This window comes from Pteronotus mesoamericanus, unplaced genomic scaffold, assembly GCF_021234165.1.
Source record: "Pteronotus mesoamericanus isolate MK-2021 breed Mesoamerican mustached bat unplaced genomic scaffold, CSHL_Meso_final scaffold_85, whole genome shotgun sequence".
Taxonomy (NCBI): Eukaryota; Metazoa; Chordata; class Mammalia; order Chiroptera; family Mormoopidae; genus Pteronotus; species Pteronotus mesoamericanus.
This window is the reverse complement of record NW_026555329.1, coordinates 66,115,599-66,130,513: the sequence shown is the minus strand read 5'-3', so window position 1 is coordinate 66,130,513 and position 14,915 is coordinate 66,115,599. Positions and strand designations below refer to the sequence as shown.

General features: G+C 42.1%; 1 protein-coding gene across 6 annotated transcripts in view; it reads right to left on the bottom strand.

Moving 5' to 3' along the window:
- The window catches only part of NRF1 (nuclear respiratory factor 1), a 120,565-nt gene that overhangs the window by 18,436 nt on the left and 87,214 nt on the right, over positions 1–14,915 (bottom strand). For 5 of the 6 annotated variants that reach the window (XM_054564313.1, XM_054564316.1, XM_054564314.1 and 2 more), the window contains 2 exons: positions 13,225–13,382; positions 5,682–5,806 (listed from right to left, as the gene is read on the bottom strand). In XM_054564313.1, coding sequence (XP_054420288.1) covers positions 5,682–5,806; positions 13,225–13,382 — 283 coding nt within the window. Of the gene's footprint in view, positions 1–5,681; positions 5,807–13,108; positions 13,383–14,915 lie in introns of those variants that run through there. The other variant, XM_054564318.1, reaches the window with a different exon arrangement.

Below are 14,915 nucleotides of genomic sequence, written 5' to 3'. Positions count from 1 at the left end.
ACACTACGGGGTGGCCCTGCTCGGGGTGCTGTACCCACGGCTGCAGTGTCCAGGACAGCACCAGCCTCCCAGTCGGCCCCAGTTGCAGGCCTAGTTCATGTACTCATCCCTCTTCCTTCTCAGCGCTCTCCTTACCTTACCTGTCCTAAGAAGTAATCTTTTCAGGTCTCTGAGTATGCACCACCCCTTCCATTTTAAAAAAAGACCTGTGATTCCAAAGGGGAAACAGCTGTAAGACAGAAGAATCTTCACTTGCCTTTTCTTACAGAACAGGCAATGCCTTAGCATGGTCTGACACCATCCTAGATTCTTAATTTCCCTTACGGCCTCCCTATTAGTGGAAAAGAAGGCTATTTATTTTACAGGGGGTGGCTAAAAACCCACAGCTGCCATAGGCGCTGCTCTTTGGGGACATTCAGGGGGACCTGCAGCCTGAGACCCAATGTTCATTCAAAATACTGTTGCTCAGGGCCTGCCTGCTTCAAGTCCTAGAGGCAATGGACTCATCGCTTTTGGATTAAAGGTGCAAATACCATCGTAGTATCAAAGAGTGAAACATCTTTTAAAGCAATTATCATGCTTTATGATGACTGAACATGCACCCTCACTATAAACCTTTATTCAATCCATTTATTTATTTAAACTTTAATTAAAACACCAAGGCAAAAAGTGATTTAATGCACCTTTTTGGAGAAACTACACTGACATATTTCCTAAATTTAATTTAACATTTACATCTTCACTGACTCTTTTGGGAACAAGTCCATATACTAATGTGTCCAGAGAACGAAGAACATAGAAAAAGAGGCAATGAGAGATGCATTTTACAGTTTATCAAGATGAGGACTGGCATTTCATCTCTTATTTTTAAAGAAGAGCTGGAAGAGGAGGCCATGTAGTCAGTAATAATGGATGATGGTGGAGGTGATAATGAGGGAAAAGGGAACTCATGATGGAAGTTGAAATACAATGCAGTTGGGAGATGTGAAGAGAGATTATGCCATTAGGAGTAACAAAGGCCATACTAACTCTTGCAAACTATGTGCTGAAAGGCAACAGCAGGCCTTGCCCAAGGAGTGTGATACAACCACATGCAGGAACCATTAAACAATGGCACCTTCAACCAAGGTTCCTTCAGTTTCCTTCCCTCAGGGTTATGGAGAGGGCTTCTGATCTATTCCCATTATTACAGTGTTCACCTCTGAGCATAAGCCCTTTAACTGCGTAAGGTAAGCACTGGGATCTGTCTTAAAGACAGGAAAGCTGGGCCTGCGACTGTACTGTGTGCTCTGTACAACTTCAGTATTTGGAGGGATGATGGAGAAGAAACTTATGCTGGCAGCTAGTAACAACTTCATGTTTACGATGTGTCTATGTGCCCAACACTATGCTAATAAGCACTTTATAGGCATTACTTTAATGCTCACTACTATCTTATGAGCACGGAACTATCATTATCTAATTTTATAGTTAAGGTTCAGAGAGGGTGATTTGCTTGCTCAAGATCACACAGCTTGGTAGCCGTGCAGCTTTTAGGGTATCCAGCTAGGAGTTCATCACCACCAAACCAGTATTATGTGAAATGTTAAAGGGTTTTCTTTAAGAAGAAGGAGAAAAAAAAAGATAGAAAACATGAAAAATAAAATGGCAATTAACATATCAACAACTGAATCTAAAAATCAAAATAAATGAAAAAGTAGAACAGAAACAAACTCACAAATACTAAGAATATTTTGACAGTTGATGGGATCAGTGAAAAAGGTATAAAGGGATTAGGAAGTACAAATTGGTTGTTAAAAAATTGTCATGGGGATGTAAAGTACAGTATAGGGAATATAGTCAATAATATTCTAATAACTGTGTATAGTGTGAGATGGATATGAACTATTATCAGGATGATCACTTAGTAAGTTAGTAATGTCTAATCACTGTGGAGTATATGTGAAACTAATATAATACTGTATATCAACTGTAATTGAAAAATAAAAAATGATTAAAAAATACATTAACCATAAAATTTTTTTCAAAATGAGTTATAACATATAATATAGTACAGACATGACCCTAATTAAGTTAAAAATTAAAAAGGCCATATTTTGAAAGTTCAAAATACTAACATTCTATGTAATGGGATTGTGGATGATTTTTGCACTCTGGGCCAGACAGACAAAAACCCAGCAGATGCTATGCCTCCTTTTCTCTTGTGACAACTTTAGAAAATGTGCCAGCCATTTAAAAAAATGTTAACACTGCCCTAGTTGGTGTGGCTCAGTAGACTCAGTGCCAGCCTGTGAACCAAAAGGTCACGGGTTCTATTCCCAGCCAGGGTGCCAGAGGCAACCGATCAATGTCTCTCTCCCTTTTTTCATTCCGTTCCCCTCTCTAAAAATAAATAAATAAAATCTTTTAAAAAATTGTAAAAAATTCTAATACTTTCTTAGCAGCTCTGGTAAGAGGCTGGATGGGACAACAGTTGAAGCAGATGATACACATTAATTTTGTTGATTAACTGAGAACTCCGGTTACCTGTTTTGTTTCCCCCCATCTGGCTTTTAGGAATGAAAGGTGGCTGCATAAATCTGCAATCAGGTCTCAGACAGAGGAGCACTTCTGAGGTGTCCAAGTGCCACTATAATTCTCACTTTTCATTAGTTTTGCTGAAATAGGAAGGAAAAGATCTGTAGGTCTGGTTCCCCAAGGACTGCTGACAGTGGGTGGACAGCACTAAAACCCTGGGGTCCATCAGCACAGGGTGCTCTAGGCTCCGGAGGACAGTAGAGTGAAGGGAAACCAATGGGCAGTTTAAAAATGTGTGATTTCTTATATGAAGGTGTGTGAGGGAGGGAGAAGAAAGGAATAACTGTGTTTAAAAAAAAAAGAAAAAGTAAAGAAAGGAACTCATCCAGAGACTTTTCCCAGCCCAAGGTAATTCTATCTGCATTTCAACAAAAAGAAAGGTACCTGTGGTGAAAATCTTTAAAACTGAACCAACCATGAAACTCCATCCTGAGAGACCAAAGACTCACTTAACTGCAACTAAAAAAGGGAAAAACATAAGTGAAATAAAGTAATGCTAGTGTTTAAGTAGTTTCTTTTAGAGCTAAGATGGGCCAAGGCCAGAAAAAAAGGGGAATCTTCAGGGCACAAGACTGCCCATCTGCCTTGGGGACCCGGAATTTAAACTTCCGCTATGCATGGGTCACCATCTTTAACTTGGGGACCGCTGTCCTACAGGACACTGCTTTCATCTCCCCTCACTGCCCCAGCCTCCATCAAGCCTCCAGCCCTTCTAGATCCACCCCAGAAGATGCTGAAAAATGCCTGTCTCGAGCCTGAACAATATCCAAATGCTCTTAGAGGAGTCATCTGCTAGTAGGATTTTCATTTAAAATCTATTCTGGAATCTGAAATGTACTTTCCCCCCAGTGGTAACTGTTTCCAAATAGCACCTCTTCCCCATAGTAAACCTGGTCTACTGGCAGACTTCCTAAGCTTGTCATCACAGAAGTGACGAATGTTGCTAACAGGACAGGATATGAAAGAATGATGGAAGGAGAACCCTGACAGCTCCAGTCCCAGAGTAAATGCTGTTGCGCTATGCATAGAAGTGTTAGCAGACAGAGGGGCATCAGAATTATTTGGATATTATCTACTATAAAAGTTACTCTTTGGATACCCAAAGGGCAAATGAAATAATCATTTCATTTAATCACTTAAAATTGCTGGGATAAGGCACAACTCAATTGTCTCATTTGATATAGAAAAGCTGCATGGAGAAGGTGATAATTCCAACTTCCAAGTCGGAGTTCAGCACATGTGGGCAGTCACAAACGAGGATGGCCGCCTTGGGGAACCGCGGGCTTTAAGGATATAGACCAGAATTTTATCTTACCACAATTGTAGCCAACAACATGAAATCAACACAACTGATTCACACCACCTAAAGCTACTGAAGAGGTGGCTTCAAGGAACCAAGAGCGGCGGGTATGGTTCAACTTTATTATATGGCTGAACAGGTCTACTTGGCCAGAGATGAAGAGGGTCCTCACATTTTCCTATAAATTCATCCACCTGAAAAGGTGAGGCTGGGGAGGAGGCCAGAACTATAGAGCAGTCTGTTTTTCTTGCCCAGACAGGTCAAGACCATTAGAAGGGATAACAAAGTTTCCTCTCAATCCCATACAGAGTACTATTTTCAGCAGTGAAGAGTGAATAACAGCAATTGCACTTAGAAGAATGTCACATAGTTAGATATCCTACCTTTTGTTTAAGGTAGATTAGGACACAGATGAGGAATAGAAAAAAGTTAGCAGGATTCTTGCTAAAGAGGGAGGTCTGCCTTCATTCATATCTACAGTTCTTTTCATCCTGAACATACATGGCTATGACATGCCCTTTAACCTACAGTGTGCTCGCTGGCTAACATCATCTCTCTATTTGAGTTAGTCAATGGAAGTCCCTAGCCCTATAGAAAAAGTAGGCTATGGGTTTTTTGGTTTTTTTTAAATACATGATTCTCAGAAGCCACAACTGCTGTTTATATTTCCTATGTTATTCTTCTCTGGGGGACAGAAGTACCTTCTTCCTCCCAATTCCAAAGCACTACACAACACTGTACCTTTCTTCGAAGACTTTTCCAACTAAAATCTTATTCGATTCTTAGGGGCTACCCTAAAGAAAGAGCCAGGGACTTTTTTTCAGCCACTAATGCCATTAAGGGACTTTCTGCCTCAATAAATGTATGTTATTATCTATCCCCTTTCCAGGACTTTAAACTCAAGTCTCCAAAACCAAAGAGCACCTTGTAGAAATGCCTAATCACTATGTTGTTAATGCACCTGAAACTTATATAATATTCTGTCAACTGTACTTGGAAGAAAGTACCACAGAGTACTTAATTTGACCTACTTAATCTAATTACATGTATAATTCAAAAGAAAAGTCACATATCCTCTCACACGGCAGGGCTAGTGCTCCGCTTTGACCCAGACCCTGAGGCACTGCCCCAGGCAGCCCAAGCCTTGGTAACCGGCTCCCGGAGCCTGCTGAAGTAGGTCCGAAGAGCTGGGCTGCAGTTGTAACTTTCTGCCACCCTATTTCTATGAACTTTATCCCTTTTGTTTATTCAGGGTATCATCAACACCCAGGCAGTCAGAGAGCGGGGAAAGAAGAGCAGGCTGGCAGCTGCTGGCTAAATCCAGAGGTCTTTGGTGAGGCCACATATAATAAGCAGAATGCACAGCGCCAACCAGAAAGGCACTTCCGTCACAGCCTGCTGGCTGACCTTGTGGGGAGATGGCGGCGCTTTCTCCAGGCAGTCAGAACAGCCACCCAACCTCAATGTACCTGCCACGGGAGTCTCTGCTACGTGCAGGGAAGGACACTGACTAGCTCACGGGAGAGTACGGGCGGAATGTGCCCCAGAGCCGATTTTAAAGTAGCTCTCAGCCAGTCCTGTCACAGCAGTCACCTTTTCAATAAGCGACTCAGTTAGGTAGCCATTATCATGGCACTCCCCCAGGCCCCCGGAAACCCCAGGTCTCCTACTAGTGAAAGGAAACCTGAGGCTCCTGGACTTCTCTGAGGCCTACCACTATCAACTGCCTACCACTAAAGAAAAACTCAGGAAGGTTTAAGTGGAAACAAGGAAGAAATTCAATAAAATATTTATGCTCTCTCACCATTAGCATCTTGGACTCCAGTAAGTGCTCCAACGGCTGCTGCGGTTTCCCCAGACAGGACGATCTGTCCCCCCCCTTGCAAGGTGGCTTCGGCCAGTGTGGCGACAGCATGGGCAGCAGCTTCACTGTGGGTACAGGAACAAGAGAGGGGGACGTACAAGGTGAATACAGGTGTAGCACTGCAGCAAGAGAAACCGTCCTGATGACCCCTCCTTGGACCTCCCCACTGCCTCCGCGGTTGCGAGGCTGCCAGCAAATACATCATTCCAGAGCTACTGGACTGGGCCGGAGGAATTTCCAAATGATGTCAGAGCCAGAGAAATCCCAAGTCTTACCTATTTATGAAGGTACTGCGAGAGTTTCTTTAAACCTAGAAAATGGGTATTTGTGGGCAGAAGGCACTCATGGTAAGCCTTCTCTTTATCAAGGTCAACTGAGGGCTTTGTGAGCCACGAAGGGGCTCTGATCCCCACTCACTGCAAAAACCACTTCGGTTGTCAGTCACAGGTTTCCTTCCTTTCTTCCCTCTTTACAGTAACACAAGGCGGACCATCTGAAACTGCCCCCTTATAGCCAAGGATGAATGATAACATGAGGAGTCAGCAACCTGGATTTGCTATTCAATTAACATTAAATAGTAATTGTTTGGTTTATATCCATGATTTCAAGTACAAAGTAATGGCTGACTACCATTCTGCAAAGTCTCTCTTCCCTCTGCCTCACTGTACATGCATGCAGTGCTAAATTAAGGCTTAAAATTTAAAATTATCACTATAAGCCCAAACTCCTCAACTCTAAGAACACAATAAAATAACAAAGCTCCCTTCATTGCAAAGCAAACACTCTGTAGAACAGAAAGATATTAACCATGTGTCTAGTGAGCACTATTCTAGCAGCGTATGTCCCATTTTTCTTTCTTTACTATATGCTTTTACTTTATGCACAACTACCAATTTTTATTGATTTTATGATGCTACAAATTATAAAATGTGTTATTTTATGTGTCAGTAAGAAAAGAGAAATTCCTGACTATTTTAAGATTATAATTTACCACCCAAATTTCAGAGATGTTATAATGTGAAGGAAAAAACCCACCAAATTCAGCACCTCTCCCAGGAAAGTATCAGGGGCCACACTTCTCAGCTATTGAGACGGTATCAAAAGTGGGCCTATCAGAAGAGCTGGTGGTGTCACTTAGCTGAGCAGAGGTGGACAAAATCTTGGGTTTGACACCAAATAATCGGGTTGATGCAGCTTTGCTCTGAAGCTGCAGACTTTGCCATAACTCTGACAGTTATTTCACAATCACAAGCTGTAGGTGGGGATGGGTGAGGGGTGGCGTGGGGGGCTGGACTGGTTAGGGCGAAGCAACATGTACCAAACTCAATGATATCACTTTTGTCTAAGATAGTCATCAGACAAGTAAAGCAACCACCATCGCCCCAGGGAAGGAAGACTTCTTAGTCACCATAAGGATTCTAGGAACAGCAAAAGAAACCCAGTGAATGGAAAAGTCTCATTAAAAAGAAAATTCTCCCCTTCTTACTAACTTGCCTTGCTTTTTAAATTTTTATGTCTTTGTGTTTAAAATGTTACTTTTTTCTAATAATAAAATACACGTAGAAAACTTCTAAAAGTTTCGTTAGGTATAAAAAGAATTAAAACTACACAGAGATAAGTAACAGTATTTCCTTTTCATCTTGAGATTTTTAAAAAAATTCTCACCAGAGGACATTTTTTTATTTATTTTAATGAGATAGAGATAGAGTTTAGAGAGAGACACCAATGTGAGGAATACCAATCGCTTGTCTCCCACATGTGCCCCAAATGGGGATCGAACCCACATCCTTTTGTTGTACAGGTGACACTCCAACCATCTGAGACACCCAGCCAGGCTTTCCTTCATCTTAAACACAGCTTTAAACAGACAGTAATCAGAATCATACTGTACACACAGTTTTATAGCCTGCTTTTTTTTCACCAAACATTGTATGGATCCCATGTAAATATTTTTGATATTTATTCAAAATAATAAATTAAAAGCAAAAGTGCTGACTTTGCCCTTTTAAAGTCATTTAGTTTTGGCAACTTTTAATTTGTAGGCTTCCACTGACTTAGTTCAAGGTCATGATTATATATTTCAAATTTATTTCCTTCATAAAAAATTTTGGGAGGGATGTAATTGAGGCTGAGCAAAAAGCTGAACGGAATCACAGTTTACATGCAGCCCTTGTAAAAGCTAAGATAATCCTTTATGCTGAAACACATTTCTTGGTGATGTGACATCCCCCAGCCAGTCATTCCACAGTGTCTGTAACATGAATTGAGAGCCAAAGGGGAGCCATGATCTGGAATTACTACTAAGACCATTCTCTACATTTGACATGGTAGATTTTAATTTCAAAGTGCTCCATAAATATCAGCGATAATAAAATGAAATATTATGCCCTGGCCAGGTGGCTCAGTTGGTTAGAGCGTCGTCCAGTACACCAAAAGGTTGTGGGTTCGATCCCCAGTCAGGGCACGCACAGGAGGTAACCAACTGATGTTTCTCTCTCTCACATCGGTGTTTCTCTCTCCCCTTCCTCTTTCTCTGAAAGCAATAAAAAGGAAAATGTCCTCAGATGAGGATTAAAAAAATAAAAGCAAAATGATTATTTAATACCTAGGTCCTTAATTTTTAATATTTTCTAAAAAACTTGTGTCAAATACTACTACCATCCAATTTTACAGTATTAACACTCTGGCCTGAGACTTTATGGAAAGCTGAAAAGTATATTCTTTGGAAGAAGCTGCAGCTCTGTGGCACTTTGAAAAAGGAAGCTGTATGTGAGAAGTATTTATACGGAAATAGGATCTTTGTTTACAGGTTATCTTAGCTGCTGCTCATTCCCTAGTTTTTAACTATATTTTACAATAATCTTATTTTTATGACCCTCAGAGGCAATGCCCGGTCCCTCCTGTGCACCCTGGACGCGTGCTCGTAGCGTGGAATTTCACAGGCAATGATGGGGAGGGTAGTAGCTACCTGAGACCTGACACGAATGTCTACCTGTTGCCAATTACACCTATTTTATTTTGCCTGAGGCTCTAAATATTTAAAGTCCTTTTCTTTAATACCTTTCTAAAATATGCTAATGTAGGCATGCTCTCCCTCCCAGGGGCGCATCTTTATTTTCTCTCCTAAACTCTAAGGGTCCCGGCAAGACTTGCAGCCAGGGGAGCCCCAGGCTTGCCCCGGAAGCTGTCTCCAGGGCTCCCTTTTCTCTGATTTCTCAGAGAGCTGACAGTGGCCCCGCCGTGGCTCACTTCTGTCACTGACTTGTACTTCTCAGGAGGCCACGGCAGCCCTGCCTCGGCCCTCCTGTTGCTGCTTCTATCTTAAGTCCGTCCTTGTTTCACTCTCCCCAGGTTTGATAAATGTGCTCTCAAATAATAATAATAATAATAATAATAATAATAAAAAGTTAGCATAGAAGAAAAGGTGCAAGCGGCCAACCACCTGAACAACCTGGGATGCCAGGGGCAAAGCAGCAATGGACGGATGTTTTACCTGCAGCATAAAGACAATGGGGTCTCCTGCGGTCTATACTTCATAAAAAAAGATCAAACTATAGTGCTAGGAAAAGATTGCCTTCACATAAAAGGTGAATAGGGATTAAAACGTCTTTAACCTACTACACAATTTTTTGACAAAAGTCATTTCCCAACCAGTTAACGAACAAGAACTTTTCATCAACTTTTTATTTGCAAGTGTCCAACCTTATCCCCAGGGAAAAGCAGCAGCTGCACAGTCCCTGCCCTCCATGTCCAGGGAGGATGTCTGATCTAGGCTGCAAATAAATAACAGTCCATGTATTAAAGCTACATTTTATTTTAATAATATCTCTCATTTCAATAGTATTTTCATCTAAAAAAAAAGTAATTTTTTTTCTTTGAAAATACGACTCACTTCTCTTTTAAGCAAAGCTTCTCCACAGCTAAAGAGCAGCAGCTCTGAATTCCCGCGGAAGAAGTTTAAGCATTTGTTTCTCGGTAGCACCGAGCCATGGCGCCGTGCACGGCAGGCACAGTCAAAACGGTCTCCGCGTCAGCAACACACTGTGCGCTTCCACGGCGGCAGCTGTACAACTACTGCTCGTGTATCTCTATGTGCAGGGACTGCACTGACTCTGCAGAATGACTTAATCAAGAGGGAATATAAGTCTAGGACAGCTTACCCGAGGCACTGAAACTTAAAATTAATTGCCATGTTGCAACAACCAAATGATTTTACTTCCTTTCCTCTGGTTGTTCAAGCTGAATAGCTCTACTTTTCCTTCTTTTTTTTTTTTTTTTTTGAGCTGTGATGCTCTGTTCTTCGTTTGTTCACTTTGATTCTCAATTACCTTCCTAAAAGTGCTAATTTATTATGTATTTGAAAAATAATAATAATTTCTTTTTATTTCCTTTAGAGAGAGAGAATGGAAGAGAAAGGAGAGAGAGAAACACTGGCTGGTTGCCTTCTTGTATGTGCCTGACCAGGGACTGAACCTGAAACCTGGAACCGGGGTGTGTGCAGTGACTGGGGACCGAACCCACTATCATTTGGTTTATGGGATGACGTTCCAACCAGCTGAGCCACACTGGCCAGGGCTACTTGGAAAATAATTAAAACTAACTAGTTTTCAGATATTTTAATAAAAATTTCTCCATAGCCTCTCTGGCTTATTATAATGCCAGGGTGGGCTAAAGGCTGTCTGAGCCCAGGGTCCTTGTTCTGACTTGCTATTCAAAACTCTTTTAACATCATGGTTGAAAAACAGGTCTGTCCTGCATCTGTCCTGATCTCCTTCGCACAGCTAATAGATGGAGGCGCCCTTCTGCCTTTTTCCCCACCTGCCATTCCACGCAGCTTGCCTCTCTCCTCACTCTGCGCCCACATCTGCTGTTTACAGTGCAGCAGAGGTGCAGGTGATTATTAGAGGACCATGCTTGTCCCATCTGCACCTGAAACACAGGTTGGAAGGGAGCAGCTCTATGAAATTGCTTTGTTACTACAGGAACAAAGACCACATTTCTTAGCGTATTTTTCAGTAAGGTGACTTCCAGCAACAAAATCTGTGGAGGCTGGGAATTCTTCTCATCCCACACAGAAGCAAACACCAAGGCTTGCGTCTTAAGTTCAGTCCTCCTGTCATTAGGCAGGAGGTTACCTCTCTTAGAACCAGAAACCCCTGGTGTTCCCCTAACAGCCTGCTATCGTCTCCTCTTCACTGCCAAGCTCAGTTTCTTCGCCTGCAGCAAAGGCTGCAAGGCACCATCCCCAGCACTCACTGGGGTGTTGAACTACTTGATTGCAAACAGATTTCAACATCTCTTTACTCCTCCTACATGCCACAGCGAACCACATTCTCCTTCCTTTAGAGTAAACACTGCAGCCACCTCAGCTGCATCTGAGTTTGTTAACAAGCCCTCAGGGGAAACCATTACCCTCATTGTCTTTAGAAATAAGCCCTGGTCCTTACACTAAAGAGAGCCAGAATGTGCCTCATAGTTTCCACAATATACAGGGTTCCCAGGATACTCACACTTCACTGGAATAGCAAAGCGCTGGCTCAATGAAATCAAGTTTTTCTGGTCTTTACTGGTGGCTGGTTAGTCCCCATGCTACAGTGAGGAGTTACTGGGTTAAAGAGAGTGAGGTTCTCACTCTGGCCATGGCTTTCAGAAGTTTATCTGTGCGTCCTCTCCCCAAGGAAAGAGTGGGATTGGACCAAGTGTGAGGAATAAAATAAGACTTTTATGTTACTGAAAAGCACATTGGTTCAGTGGACTAAGAAAAAAGTTTCAATTCCAGATCACTCAGGGACTCCATGGGTGCCTCTGGGAGGCGGGGTGGAGTGTCTCTCTGTCTCTCTCTGGGGCTGGGGCTGGGGCGGGGGGGGTTGGTGTATGTGTTTTTCAGTTTTCTGTACCTAATCAGCCACTGAGTCCTGGCCATATTTCCTTCAAAATCAGTCCCAAAGTGCTAATTACGGCCTGAATACTTTGTTGCAAGTTTTATATACATCAGTTTATCAAATCTTTTTAATTCTATGTGATGAAAAGTCATTCTTACTATACCTATGAGACAAAACAAAACTCAGGAGTTGAAGTTCTCAAGACCAAATGGCTAGTAAGAGGCAGAGCTGGGATTCAGACCTGAACCTCATGGTACCTCAAGGAACGTCATGGAAACTTACGGGACCTCCTACCTTCCTCTCAGCCACCACACTAGGCAGCCTTGTGGAAAACATCTGTACATAACCCCATCAAGGCTTTCTAGTCTCTATCACAACCAATCTGAACTTTGGCTGATTTTTACACCTTGGAGGAGATGACCCCCCCGCTCTGAATTTCTATGACATTCACAATTCAAGAGTGAATTACACTCCAAGTAATACTGCTCGCTAAGTGTTTTACTTAAATCAATCTCCCCAACAGTACGGTTTCATTGAGGGCAGACATTATATTTGAGAGCACTCTTCACCTACAGCCTGACCTAGCAGAGTGCAGGGATGTCACAAGAGTTCAACGACTACCCAAGACTAATAGCTGCTGTACACAATGCTAAAGGCAGTGTTACCATATGCCAGTCAGGAGCTGATCTAGGGGCCTTACACGCATTGGCTCTGAGCTCTCACAACACCCTGCGAGGACGGTACTGCTGTTACCCCCATCTGACAGAAGAGGAAAGCCTGGGCACTGTATTCAAGTCAACTACCCAGCCTCAAACAGCCAGTAAGTGACAGAGCTGGGATTCAAACCCAGGTAGCCTGGCTTCAAAACCCATACTCTTAACTGTTAGTTAAAATGCCTGAGTCCATTCCAAATAAAATTGTGTCAGCAATGAAGAAGAAAAAGAATGACATGTAATGTCACCAACCAGTGGAAGGAACCAAGCAGGGGATAAGACAATTTCGTTTTGCAAACTACCCCTTACTGGAGCATCTCGTTCTGCAGCACCCTTCTTAAACACACCAGATGGAAAAAAATCAAGTATTTTCCCCAAGAATCCAAACTTATTTTAAGTTAATGATAAGCAAGGGAAACACATTTCCTGGAAAATCAGTAAAATCAGCTCTCAACTAGCTAAAACATGGGTTAAAACCCCTAACAAAAACCAGTCTCTTTCATTGGGTAAAAGGAAAATCAATCCTGAAGCTTCTTGATTTCTTATTAATTATACCCTTTAGTCCCTTTGGAAAAACAAAGTACTCAAACCTTGCTGCTTCTGGTCTATTAGTACGCACAAAGGGGGATAAAGCAGATGGGACCGGTGTCCCTGGACCAGCAGACTTGAGCTGGAAGTCAGAAAAGCTGGATTGGTTGCTGGGGCATGGCGGGGTGGGGTGGGAGTGGCGTGGGTGAGGGCCAATGAGAAGTCAACTTACAATACCCTAAGTGCTAAGAGTATTAAACTCCAACCGCCATTGTGACAAACAGGTACAATATTTCTCTACAGCAGGTATGGAGAGACAGATTCGCCTTCCTCACTTATTGTCCCCACCCCTGTCTCCACCTGTTGAGTGCCATGGTGACTGTAGCTCCCTGTTGCATCTCCTGAGAAGCTGCCACTGCGGCCTCTGCCAGTGACGCCACCGCCTGGGTGGCCTCGGATGCTTGCGTCGTCTGGATGGTCATCTCACCTCCTTGTAACGTGGCCCAGTTTTGTTCCACCTGAAGCAGAGAGGACAGGATAAGAGAGGACTCAAAGTCAAAAAAACATAATGATTTTTAAGTCATTTTTCTAATAAAGTGCTATGTGCCCTCAGCCAAATACACATATACTTTTAAATGAACATGGCCTACAATGCAGAAAACAGGGATTTAGTATACTATCTTTTGTGTGAAGGGGGGAATTAGAATGTATGTTTGAACTTGCTTATGTGTGCATAAAGAAATTCTGGAAGAAACCACTGAAGATATTTTCCTTAGTTTGTGAGTTGAGGTGGAGTGGGGTGCAATGGGGCTGTGGGAGTAGCTTAAATAGGAGACAGAAAGCAAGATTTTCCACTGTATACCTTTAAGTAATTTTTGAAAAAGCTGAGCCTTATCCATTTGTTACCTATTCAAAAATTTTAATTTAGACCGTAAATGTAATTTTTAAAAAAATTCAAACTATGCTGAAGGGAATATTATGCCAGTACTCTAGACCCTTTGCCCAAAGACCACTACTGTTACCTATTTTTCTCTTTACATGCAAGGATGTTTACATACACATACTCCTACTTCCTCCTTTCTACTCCTTTGTTTTAAAAAGGAAAAATGGCAGTATATTCTACATACCCTTTTGTACCTTGCTTTTCTCACAAATAGTACATCTTTTAAATGATTCCATTTTGGAACATATAAAACTACTTCATTCATTCATGATTCATAATAACGGCTGCACAGCACTGTATTATATAGATACACCACGATTTATTTAACTGGCCATCTTTTAATTAGCATCGAGGTAGTTTCCAGTCTTTTGCTGTTATAAACAGTACTGTGATGAAGAGCCTCAAATACTACTTTGATTGTTTTATGTGGATCTATTTACAGAGTAAATTCCTAGAGGTGGAATTATATATCAAAGTGATTCTATACTTTTATTTTTGACAGAAACTGCCAAATTCAGTAAATAATTTAATGTAGCAAAACCTGCTTCCCTTTTAGTGAGGAGCCAGAATTATGAAGAAACAAAACAACACACTATCTTGTGATAAGATTAGAATTTAGCTTTGCTAGATCTAGCACAGGGTTTCTCAACAGTGCGCTGTTAACATTTGGACCAGACAATTCTTTGTGGTAGGAGGCCGTGCTATGCATTGCAGATGTTCAGCAGCATCCCCAGCTTCCACCTGCTAGATGCTAAAAGCACCCTCCCCAGTCAAGACAATCAGAAATATCTTCAGACACTGACAGATATCCTCTCTGAGGGGTGTGTGGGGGTGCTCCTGGAGGAGGACCAGTGATTTCAGTACAGTGTTTTGCATTTAGAGACTTCTCAGTTCTGGACATCCAAGTCCAACTATTTCAGTCCATTTTGCTCAGTAATCACTGGTTGATTATTCTTCCTCAAAGACAAAAAGCAGCCGGGCAGGGAAAGACACTTCTATTCCAAAATACAGGAGGTGATAATCAGCTCAGGTAAGATTCCTGCGGACTCGCGTCCTCGGGACATTAGCTGTGCTTCCTGGAACTCCTGCTGTCCCTGCTTCCCATCTC